This window comes from Perca flavescens, chromosome 1, assembly GCF_004354835.1.
Source record: "Perca flavescens isolate YP-PL-M2 chromosome 1, PFLA_1.0, whole genome shotgun sequence".
Lineage (NCBI taxonomy): Eukaryota > Metazoa > Chordata > Actinopteri > Perciformes > Percidae > Perca > Perca flavescens.
In genome coordinates this window covers 29,176,040-29,187,571 of record NC_041331.1, presented here as the reverse complement: position 1 = coordinate 29,187,571, position 11,532 = coordinate 29,176,040, and the positions used below count along the sequence as shown (strand labels likewise).

Below are 11,532 nucleotides of genomic sequence, written 5' to 3'. Positions count from 1 at the left end.
AACGACATCTCTATTATTAGTAATATAGAAATTGCTTAAACATACACACTTAACGCAACACACTTTATTTACATGCAATTATTTAGGTACCAAAAAAAAAAAACTACCGCTTTTTAAAATATCTGTTAGCATATTAGCATAATGTTGCTACGGAAGTAGATAAAAAAGCGCTGTCAAAACTGCACGCAGTCAGTGCTCACTCTGTCAGTCTGTGAGGTGAAGGTATCGCATCGTATTTGCAGTGACTATGGCGCGTGTTGAAACATCATCTAGTAGGCCATACCACCTGGTTATCTTCGGAGCCTCTGGCTTTACGGGACAGTTCGTGGTGGAGGAGGTGGCCCGGACCGCGTCCGAGGGTCCGAAAGGGAACCTGAAGTGGGCCGTGGCAGGCAGGAGCAAGCAGAAGCTGGAAAAAGTTCTGGAGCAGGCCGCCGGAGTCCTCAGTATGTATCTGAACAATCCCATTAGCTGACACAGGGGCAGCTTCTCAGTTAATCCGTTCAACTGATGTAGTGTCAAATGCAAGCATATTGTCGTCGGTGAGCCAAGCTACGAGTTTAATCTGATTTTACAAGAATACTGTATTTCTTCTTTTAGGCCAAGGGGAAATTTCATAACTCCGATTCAGGATGACTAATCTTTTGCTCGCTGATAGTGATTAGTTTAACATGACTTTGATCCTAAACTCTGACCAGGAACTCTAAATTACAAGCGAGGTTGCAAAAAAAGTTAACCATTTAATTTAAGATGTTGTTGTTGTTGTTATTATTAAAGGGTCGAAATTAATAATGCAGTTACAACGACTACCGATAATTATTCAATCAATCCTTTACTCTATTGAATTATTTAAAATGGTCTGTCCACATGGATGTATGTCTTCAATTGCTTAACCATTGTGCCTCACTTCCCTTGTTCCTCTGGTGTCATTAGAGGATAAAGATGTTCGCCTGAAAAAACTGCCATAATTATATTATTTATAAAATGAGTTATTTTCTGTATACTAAATGCTAGGGGGCAGGGATTTTATTTTTATTTTTTCCCTTTCATGATAGCAATGCGAGTTTCCAGAGGATTAGATAGTTATTCTGTTGTCTCCTCAGGGGAGGGTACAACAGCTGATGGAACAAACCTGCTCACTGTAAAATCCCCTCTGATGACAGCACACACACAGCCTGACAAGTTCACTAGTCCAGTCAATCAGTAAACACTGAAAATTGCAGTTTGTCTGTTCAAACAGAAATTTGCCTTTTATCCCACAACCCCCAAAAAGTTAGTGGCACATTTAAAAAGTAGCCTAGTTTTGCAAGTTCTTTCCTTTTTTAGGCCACTTATGTGTAGCACATAAAGAAGTTTCATCCAACAGACATTATCTTTGTTCTCTAAGCCTATGTGTTGTTTCTCCTTTATTTACAGTGTACTTTTTTTTTTTTTTTTTTTTTTTACACAGATATACAGTATTCCCATACACACACACACACACGCACACACACACCTGTGTATCACCTGGGAATCATACATATTTTAATTATGTGAACTATGAAGACTGATGTTAGTGTGTGTGTCTGTGTGTGTGTCTGTGTGCACGTGCATGTGCACATGCGTGTGCAGGTAAGCCTGAGCTGAGGTCAGAGGTGGACATTATCGTGGCAGATGTAGAAGAACCAGACTCCCTGGCAGCCATGTGCAAACAGGCCGTGGTTGTTCTCAACTGTGTGGGGCCTGTAAGTAGACAATTCCAACTAACAACTAACCTCTAACTGTGTGTCGATCACTGCTCGGGCACAGACATTCATTCTCCCTTGTGGGGGGAAGGGGCTTAGGAGACCGTTTGGGCTTTAGCAGAAAGGGGGGAGGGACTGAGAAGTTGTCGATGTTCAAATTATTTGGCTAAATCCTGGATCTTCACAATCCTACCTACAGCACCTTTAACACAGAAAACTTGCTCCATCTCATGATACTCATGAAAATTGTTTTCCTCGCATCATCTCACTACATGGCGTGTTGGCATCTTCTTTTGGCATCAGTGTAGCTCAACACATATCCCAGTTTCTCTCTCTCTCTCTCTCTCTCTCTCTCTCTCTCTCTCTCTCTCTCTCTCTCTCTCTCTCTCTCTCTCTCTCTTTTCTTTCTCACACACACACACACACACACACACACAGAGAGAGCAACCTTCATTTACACAATGGAGGCTACTGACTTACAGCACACAATAAGTTGTATTGTGTTAAAGTCGGAATGAAAAGTAGGTTTCCAGCACTGCTTTGCGTCCTGTACATCATTTAGGTTCTTGTTTCAAACAAACGGTTTCTTCCAGTGCAGTAACCATTACCGTTGCACACAGCAGCACCTTGCCAGATTGGTTAAAATGGAGGCACACAGTTGAAGCCAAAAGGAGATGGTCTTGTGTGTTTTTTTTTTTTTTTTTTTTTTAAGTTTCAGTGTTTTTAGCTTGACAATACAAAGCCACTCATCTTTTCCTGTATTTGTACAAATGTAATAAATCTGGTATTACCAAGGTGAAAGACCACATAGTATTATACAGTAAATAACTCTTCTTACGTGATATTCTCGAAGGAACAGGAATAGGGAGTTTCACATGGGAAGAATGTACCTCGCTCTGCCAGTTGGTCTGTTTAGTATAACTTGAGTCAGCCGTGTATCCAAAATCAAATCAAATGAAGATTACTTTTAAAGACCACAAACAAAGTCGTTTCATAAGAATCGCTTGAATCATATGACTTGACGTGTAAAACTGAACATGTACTGTATATCTGAAATACATAACCGCACAATGAACAAGTTGAACAGGATTTGCCCTGAAAGCTGGATTCTGCAGCTTGTTGCTGTACTGGTAACATTGGGGTGCCTGTGTGGATCAAGATCTGGGGGGATATGGTGAGCATATAGCTACTGGCAGTTTGTGGTAGGAAAAAAAAAAGTATGAAGAAATATTTGGTTTCGTAACCAAAGGAGCCTCATAAAACCTTCGTGGGTGTGTGGTAGTAGTATTGATAAGTGGAAAGACCATGAGATGTCCAGTTGCCCTGTGATATGCAAGAGAAGAAACGTGTTTTGACCGTTTTTTATGACGTGGTTACCCAAGACATTATAGATATTTAGATTAGATTCTGTTTTATTGTCATTGTGCAGAGTAAAAGTACAAAGACAACAAAATGCAGTTTGCGTCCAACCAGAGCCAATTTAAGCTAAGATTTAGTAAAATGTCTGTAAGATCTTGGTATGACGTTGTTGATTCATGCTATACCAATTGCTTCTCTGATATCAGATTTGTGTTGAACAAACATTGTCAAATAAGTCAATGCAGGCCGAGTTTTACTCTTTTACTAATCAAAAAGAAGATTGAAAAAAAAGTGCAATTTGTCTTCATCAGGTGAAAATAAGTTGGCTGGCAACTTGTGTTTGTCTACTCCCTCTCCAGACTAACATGGGGATTAGCAGTAATGGGAACTATATTTGATGGGGAATCGGCATAAATTAATTTGGGTTACGCTTTAATTAAAGGTATCTACATAAGAGTGACATGACACTGTCATGAACGTGTCATAAACATTATAAACCATTCATAAATGTTTATGACATAACGCTTCTGTCATTAAGTATCATTTGGTTTTTGTCATGACAAGTTAGGGTTAGAGTTCATGTGTCATGACAGTGTCATGTGTTCATGACAGTGTCATGGCACTCTTATGTAGATACCTTAAAGGAAAGTGTTACCTTAATTTGTGCGTGTGTATCTCTGTGTGTATAGTACAGGTTCTATGGGGAGCCAATGGTCAAAGCCTGTGTGGAGAATGGAGCCCATCATATTGACATTAGTGGAGAGCCTCAGGTATGCCCACAGACATGCTGTATTTATTAACTTCTCTTTAATCATTACATTTAATGTAAGAGCATTACAGGGCAGTGGCTGCCCTGTAATTAAACCTGTGTTGGCCTGTGTTTAATGTTTTTTTTTTTTTTTTTTTTTTTTTTTATCCTTTCCTTTCCTAAATCTTACACTTAGGAACACGATGGATGCTTCTAATTTGATAATGCATGTTAATTAAAGCTGACTTTGTTTTGCCCTCCTATCCTTTTATCACCATGTTTTCCTGTCTCAAAGACCATGAACTCCTCTTAACTCAAACATATATAATATATATATTTAGAAACTTAAACGGTATGTAGATGAAATGCATTGAACTTACTGGTCTCTCTACACTAATCAATCAAATTGCTAAGTATGAAATTAAATCCTCTGTCTCTACCTGCATGTTGTCAGTGGACGTTGCATGGATCTTATCCTGCAGATGTCCTAACCTTCAGCTTGTGTGTTCGAATCAAATGGGAGACGTGCTGTGTTTCATGCTGTAGCCTGTTAGACAAAATAATCTCTCACTTGGCTGCATGACAGCGGTTTCCCCTCGCTGTAAAGATGGCGGCCGGTGGAATGCAGCGTGTATCACTGAAACCCAGTCGGCACTCATGACAGCCTAACTTAAGGTGTATTTGTGTTTTTGAATGCGTTTCTGTCTGGCTGTATGCAGTTTCTGGAGAGCATGCAGTTGAACTACAACAACCAGGCAGCTGACAAAGGTGTGTACATCATAGGGAGCTGTGGATTCGACTCCATACCTGCGGACATGGGAGTCCTCTACACCAGGGACCAGTTCAAGGGTATGCACACACTGACATGCACAAAACACACCGAAGCATTAAATACAAACCCCCCTCCGACACTGATATGCAGTGGTCGTTCCACTCACTTTCTAATTCTCACTATTAATGTTTTTTTTTTTTTTCCAATTTCATATTAGCCTCTGCCAAAACATGGTGTGTGTGTGTGTTTATTCTCAGGTACGCTGACTGCAGTGGAGAGCTTCCTGACTATCGGCTCAGGAGAGGATGTATGTACTGCTAATTACCCATAAGTCCAAGCAGTGGACCAGCTTGTCTTCCCCATTTCTGAACACTCATTTGTTATATTTATGTGGTATCACATATTTGTCTCCTTATCTCAAATGTGTCTTTGTTTTTCCTTTCTCCCTCCTGTCACTTTTTCCTCCAAATTTTCTCCCTTCATGTGTGTCTCTCTAATCTTCCTCTCTCAGGGCGGATGTATCCATGACGGCACGTGGCAGTCAGCCATCTACGGTTTTTCCGACAGCCAGAAGCTCCAGAGTCTCAGGAGGAAGTTTAATCACAAACCTCTACCTACTGTTGGCTCTAAGCTTAGACGCAGGTATGTAGACTAAAAAAAAGCCTTTTTTTTTCTTCTTTTTTTTCTTCAAATTCAATCAAATCCTTTTACTTTTCCTTAATGGTACTTACACAGACAGATACCTTCTTGATTTGCTAACAATGTTGAGATAAAGTTTGGAACATACTTTTGCACAGAAATGAGGACTGGATTTTGTCTCCCATCTCTTACATTTGGATCATGTTAGGAATAAAGGATCTTTAAAACCATGTAGTTTCTAAACAACCTCAAACATATCTTTGGTATTTTGGTTACAATTTATTGTTACTTGTCAGCCGGCATGTACGCTGATACAATATATATATGTGATCAGATGGTAACTGACAATAATATTGGTCTGCTGAGAATAGTACCATAATCCTCTTGCCACATGTCTGGTACAGGGGAAACATTGTTTTGTCTCAGGGTTAAATCCCACAATCCTTCAGTACACACAAGAGCCATATATTACAGAGGTTGCAACTGCAATAATAAGCTAAAGCAGCGACAGTTTATGGAAAGCACAAGTGTAATTATGGTCAGATCTTGGTCCTGACTGATGGGGAAGTGATATTGATAAGAGTTGTGATTTATGCATTTACAGTGTCGGCTATTTTTTTTTTTTTGCCAGCTTTCCTTCCTGTTTTAGGAAGAAGCGACTGTATGGCGTTTTGCCTGTAAAACCGAGTCTGTGTTCTTCATATTTATGTAGAATTATAATTTGCTCTTCTTATATAAAACACGCGGCTCTGGTAGATGTTTGCGATTGGTCGTGGTGCGCAAACACCGCCGCTGGATTGGGAAACCCTGGGTTGACTGAACTAGTTGTTAACCACCAGTTATGCGGGACCGTGGTTGTTAGGGTTAGTGAAGCCAGGTAACTGAAAGAAATCCAGGGCATGTTGATCTTGATTTGTCGTACAGGGCCCAGGTTGCCCCACACGTTATCACGTCGTTGAAGGGTTTTCTCAGCACGTATTTCTTTGTTTGTGTATTTGCAGGGGAACTTTGTTCTTCAGTAATGAGATCCAGCAGTATACGGTGCCGTTCATGGGCTCCGATCCCTCGGTTGTGAAGCGAACTCAGCGCTTCCTGGTGGACGAGTATCAGGCCAAACCGGTCAGTCTTTAATTTCAGTGTTTTCTATACGCGCACTTTCTTTGTTAATTTTCCTTTAATGATTCACTTGTAAAATGAATTCTTAGTTCTTGTAGAGAAGCATCGTGGGGACTGTAGCATTGTGTCTAATAATATGTCTAAGTACCACAGATGGGACCAATTATGAATTTACCTTTTGGGACACAGCTGGTTTAAGTTGGCTGTGTCAGGATTTTCCAATCCAGTAAACATGTTTATATGGAAAAGCTGGGTTTAGTGACAAACATGCTGCTATCTTGTTCCGAAATTTTCTTTTAATTTTAATTAACATTTAGATCTTTTAACGACAATCATTTGACCGTTTGTCCCTCTCCACTTTTAATGGTGTAACCATTAGTCAAGAAAATCATCCTCAACTGTTATTTTCATTATTTTGACTGTTTTTATTAGTTCATACTTATGAGTCATAACGGTATGCTGGAACTCTTCAACAGTGCTATATTCAGATTAAGATGACACTAACATGGATGCAGCAAAGTGTATATATTACTGCCTCCGACATCAAATAATTGTTAAAATGATTGTTTACTTTAGGTTCAGTATGGAGCGTATGCAGGAATAGGAGGTATTAGCAACATTATCAAGCTGATGTTTGCTGGCATGATGTTCTGGTTCTTGGTCAAGTTCAGTTTTGGACGCAACTTGCTCATCAAGGTAAACAAACATAGCATGACATTGAGTTCAATTCACATTTCACAACTGACTATAACGGAATATTCTACTGTACCTATTATTGAAACAAAGAAGTTAGGGTGAAAGGTTCAGGGGCTTATCTCTGTCTGTTGTTTGTACCCACCATTCAGCACCCAGAGTTCTTCTCCTTTGGACTCTTCTCCAAGGCTGGACCAACTAGAAAGCAGGTAAAGTGCCGACTGAACAGAAAATAAGAGGTTCCTAATACTCAGGGTTGGTTGTGTTCGTGCATATGCAAAAGAAGAAATTCATTTAGTTTAGGTAGTAATGTATGCTAAGAAGAAGATGCTCTGTGTCCATGTGTGTATTAGATGGAGGCTTCATCCTTCCAGTTTGCTTTCTATGGAGAGGGCTACACAGAGGGACAGGACCCCTCCCAGGGAAAACCTAATGCCAAGATCCGCACACTGGTTCAGGGACCAGGTAACTAATAATCCTAGTATAATACAAGGTTTTGTACTTGACGTAACAACTAGATACTTGGGTTTCCCTCACAAAACAGTTGGAAATATTTGAAACCCTCCATGAACTCAGGAACAAAATGTGAAAATGTATTCGATACCTGTGTCTATCCGGGCTGGGTAATGAGGCAAATTAGCCCAGGTACCCAGTCTGGCCTGTTCAAAAACCCTCCTTGCTGTGTCTAATGGCTATTTCATTGTCTTTTATTACTCAGAGTGTGGATACGTGGCCACGCCCATCGCCATGGTACAGGCTGCTCTAACAATCCTCAATGAACCCACAGCCTTGCCCAAGACGTGAGTTATTATCACAACCCAAATCTACTGCCTGACCTGGAAAGAACTTTACACACAAATACAGAACACAACATGAATTATAACATTTGTCACTTTTGCACAATTTCTTTGCTCCTCCAAAGCCAATCTCTACTTATTTTGGTACAATTATCCCAAATAAGCCAATGTGGGACTTGACAGCTGGGCCACACATTTAGATTATTTAAATGTATCGGGTCCAGTCCACGAGTTTGGTTTCCAGGTTGTTGTTTTTTTTTGTTTTGAAGGTTTTCCAATTCATCAAGCCAGTCCATGTAAACGGGCACTTACCCTTAATCACACAGGAATTGGGTGATTGATAATCTAAACCAGATGGCAATTTAATGTGTATGTTTAATGTGTTTTATGTGGTTTATTTTAATAGACTAGAATATTGTGGTACTGTGAAATAAAATAACTGCATAAAAGTTTTCAGCTCAACTCAGCAGAGTTTTTAATCATAATTGTTTAATAATGCAAAAGCCCGAGAAAGTATTTATTTCATATTTTTTACAGTGGTTGTTAAAAATCCACTGCATGTCTTGACTGTCGCTTGATAAATTCCTGAGACTTGGATATGAAATGATAACTTTTATCCTTCATTTCCAGGGGAGGAGTTTATACTCCAGGAGCTGCTTTTGCAAGAACCACACTGACGGACCGCCTCAACAAACACGGCATCCAGTTCTCTGTCGTCTAAAGTTTAACCCCCTACCTGATGCCATACTCCAGGTTTTTCTCAGCACTTACTCATTAATATGCATTATAACAATCGGAAAGTTTCCAATTTTTGAAGAGCGCTATTTCATTGCGAGATCCTTGACTAGAGATGAAGTGCATTCTAACACCATTTTTGATTGTACTTTTTGCATTTATCTTTTCAATTTGTTCATAAACTTGCTTGTCTCCCTTCGGCTTGAATGTACTATTAACCCTCTGCTTGTTAGAGAAATGGCACATCTGCAGCAGAATTTCCCAGCCAAGGACCGTAAAACCAGTCAAGTGTAAATGGGTTTAACATGGCCTACCATTAACATTATTATTGCTAATGAAAGAAGCATTTGGATTGATTGATTCACTTTATATAATTTTAAGTCATATTTGTACCCAATTGGACGGAAATGATTTATAAAAGTCTCTCTACCACTGTGCACTATCAGGCGAGAGAGAGAGAAGAGAAAGAGAAAACTTGTAGAATACACTTTTATCATACCAAAGAATGGTTGGTGGCATTTTGCACAGAAATTAAATTGTGATCTAACAGTGTATTTATCACACTGACCTTCGTGATGCAGTGTATATGGTAATTACCTACACAGGAATGGATAGCTAGACAACAAATCACATGTTCTCGATAGCTTCATAGTAATACATCTAATGATCCTGGACAATATTACCCCTGGCAGGATTGAGGATTGGTAAAGTAATTTGAAATCCGTGATACAGATGTAGCAAACTATTAAAAATGGTCTACAATCTTTATAAGTGTTGTCCTTGTGACATACAGTAGCTTTGTGCATGTGTGCACGTATGTGTTTGCACGTGTACTTACATGCTTGCTGTCCCTGGCCAGTTAGCTAAAAATCCTGATTGCTTTTGTTTTTGACAGTTAACAGTTTGACTATCACTAAACCATCCTACGGTCTTGAATCTTTATATTCTTTGTAGCTGATTGTTGCAAAACTTCACCTATAGCTGTGTAAGAAAATGCATCCAGTTGTTCGTGCACAAAACTGAGTTACTCCATGTGACTGAACCGATCCTCTCTGCTGTTTTGTTAACAAGTGTGTTTTTTTTGTTTTTTGAAGAAGTTTGTTGCTCCTCTGGACTGGAATTGTTTTTTGCCCCACAAATTGGTGATGTTTATTTCAGTCCTTGTTTTTCTCATTGAGCATTATGTGCATGTGACAAGAAATGTTTGGGGTTTTGCTGTGCTTTGTTGTATGGGCCTCATAAATAAAACCAACTCTAATAGAAAAAAAGTCTTGTGTCTTTCTTACACCGATTTGTGGAAACGTGTCAGTCATGCGCATAACGCATTTACTGCTTAGTAACTGTGGCGGACCTCCCAGCAAATGTATGGGCGGTTTGGCTCATTTGTCATGGAACCAAAGAGGTGTTGGCTTCAGAAAACTCTCTCCTAAGCCTGGTTGTTTGTGAGATAATTTACTGTTTTAGCTGTACTGTATATGTACAGCTTTGAACATGTTGGTGATAGCCTTGCTACCCTGTTGGTGTACTTGTGGTTTCTGGGGTGGATCGGTGGGCCCATGTTCCAGAGCTGTATCTGTATGGAACCTTACATTGCAGTGGTCCACTTTTTGATCCTTCTAAGTTAAATGTTTACATTGATTTTCTACAGTCAGACCTGTGAGAATAAGTTCTACTTTGTGCCATTTCCATTCCGAGGTTCTGGTGGGTCTTCTTTTTGATAGTTTTGCTTATGTTGCTAGACGACAGACGAAGCAAACTTTGGATTGATTTGCTTTATTGCCACACTGTATGCTTTTTCTTTTTTTTTTTTCTGCTACTTCTCAGTTGTGTGTTCTCTGAAGTGGCCCGTTCCAGGAGAGAGAGAGAGAGAGAGGGAGGGGAGAGGAGAAGAGGTGACAAGATGTAGAGGAAAGCCTTAAACCACATTTTGGTCCACCTCGCTTTCTTTTTTTGGTCAATTATCTACCCTTACTGATCACTGAAAGTTTGAAAAAAACAAATTAATGTTTCCAGTATTGTTAGAGCTCTCATTGTGAATCTGGAAATGGTCTGTGGGCTTGTCCAACCCTTACTTTACCTGCACAGTGCTGGGAAGGTATCCTGTGTCAGAGCCCTGACCTGCAGGTTAAATAGGCAGAAATAACTTTTAAACTTATGTACAGTGGTACAATAATTCCCGACCAATCGTCTGTTAGACATCGGCTCTGACTTTGTATTTGGTGATGGAAATGCCTCCAATCAGGAGCAAAATGCAGTTGAAAACCAGCCTCTGGCCATGTAACTGGAAATGTTGTCTTTGATGGTGTGCATAAGGTGTTTGTGTTTTTTATTAACAGTGATATCCTATTCTTTGATGCAAATAATGCCACCTCTTGTCTGACTATGACATTAGAGTTGACCTAAATAAGATACTGGTTCATACTGCTTTTTAACCTAAAAGAGCTGGTTTCCATGGTGACAGCTGCTATAACCATTTGACTTGTATATAAAATTGGTCTAACATTTATCACCTTGTTTTCAAAGTAAGATTATACGAGTATTTACAAGTCATCTTGAACATAAATAACCTTTGACATAAAAGGAAGTATAATCTAAATAAAACTAGATATTTTAACTAAATTCAAATATTTATTCATAAAAATACAAGTATATCCTGTACAAAACAGACACCAAATTGTTCATGACTAAAAATGGCAGGAAGGTGAATTCTATTCCCCCCATTTTTTCTTGGCGGTTTCCTTTTAGTAATTTGTAACCCATCTTTCTTGGCCTATAATTCATGCGCAACCTCACACGCACCTAGCATTATATATGCTATCCACCATAATTGCCCCATGGCTCTTCTTCTCATATTTGATCAAGTTCACAAGACTTCTCCTGCTGTCAATGTCTTTGACAATTGCTTTCAAAAATGACCGTGTACTATGTTTGCTGTTTTGATCCACCTTC

At 39.4% G+C, this 11,532-nt stretch overlaps 2 protein-coding genes across 2 annotated transcripts in view; one reads left to right on the top strand and one right to left on the bottom strand.

The window, feature by feature from the left end:
* Nucleotides 1–145: 145 nt before the first annotated feature.
* Nucleotides 146–9,850, top strand: LOC114558985 (saccharopine dehydrogenase-like oxidoreductase). The gene is made up of 12 exons (XM_028583362.1): nt 146–446; nt 1,612–1,724; nt 3,773–3,853; nt 4,551–4,680; nt 4,861–4,910; nt 5,115–5,245; nt 6,244–6,361; nt 6,935–7,054; nt 7,204–7,260; nt 7,405–7,516; nt 7,770–7,851; nt 8,479–9,850. Exons 1-12 carry the CDS (start codon nt 248–250, stop codon nt 8,567–8,569), a joined length of 1,284 nt encoding a protein of 427 aa, XP_028439163.1. The 5' UTR covers nt 146–247; the 3' UTR covers nt 8,570–9,850.
* A 1,348-nt stretch (nt 9,851–11,198) lies between these two features.
* gcfc2 (GC-rich sequence DNA-binding factor 2) overlaps nt 11,199–11,532 on the bottom strand; it is a 13,093-nt gene continuing 12,759 nt past the window's right edge. The window contains exon 18 of the mRNA XM_028575425.1: nt 11,199–11,532. This exon is cut by the window's right edge and continues 153 nt beyond it. The gene's annotated coding sequence lies outside the window, so the exon portion shown is untranslated.

Bases quoted from the DNA above. Each gene is read 5' to 3' on its own strand.
- LOC114558985 (XM_028583362.1), top strand. From the start codon at position 248: ATGGCGCGTGTTGAAACATCATCTAGTAGGCCATACCACCTGGTTATC. The intron at 4,681-4,860 runs GTATGCACACAC...GTTTATTCTCAG, and splicing joins CACCAGGGACCAGTTCAAGG to GTACGCTGACTGCAGTGGAG. The intron at 5,246-6,243 runs GTATGTAGACTA...GTGTATTTGCAG, and splicing joins GGCTCTAAGCTTAGACGCAG to GGGAACTTTGTTCTTCAGTA.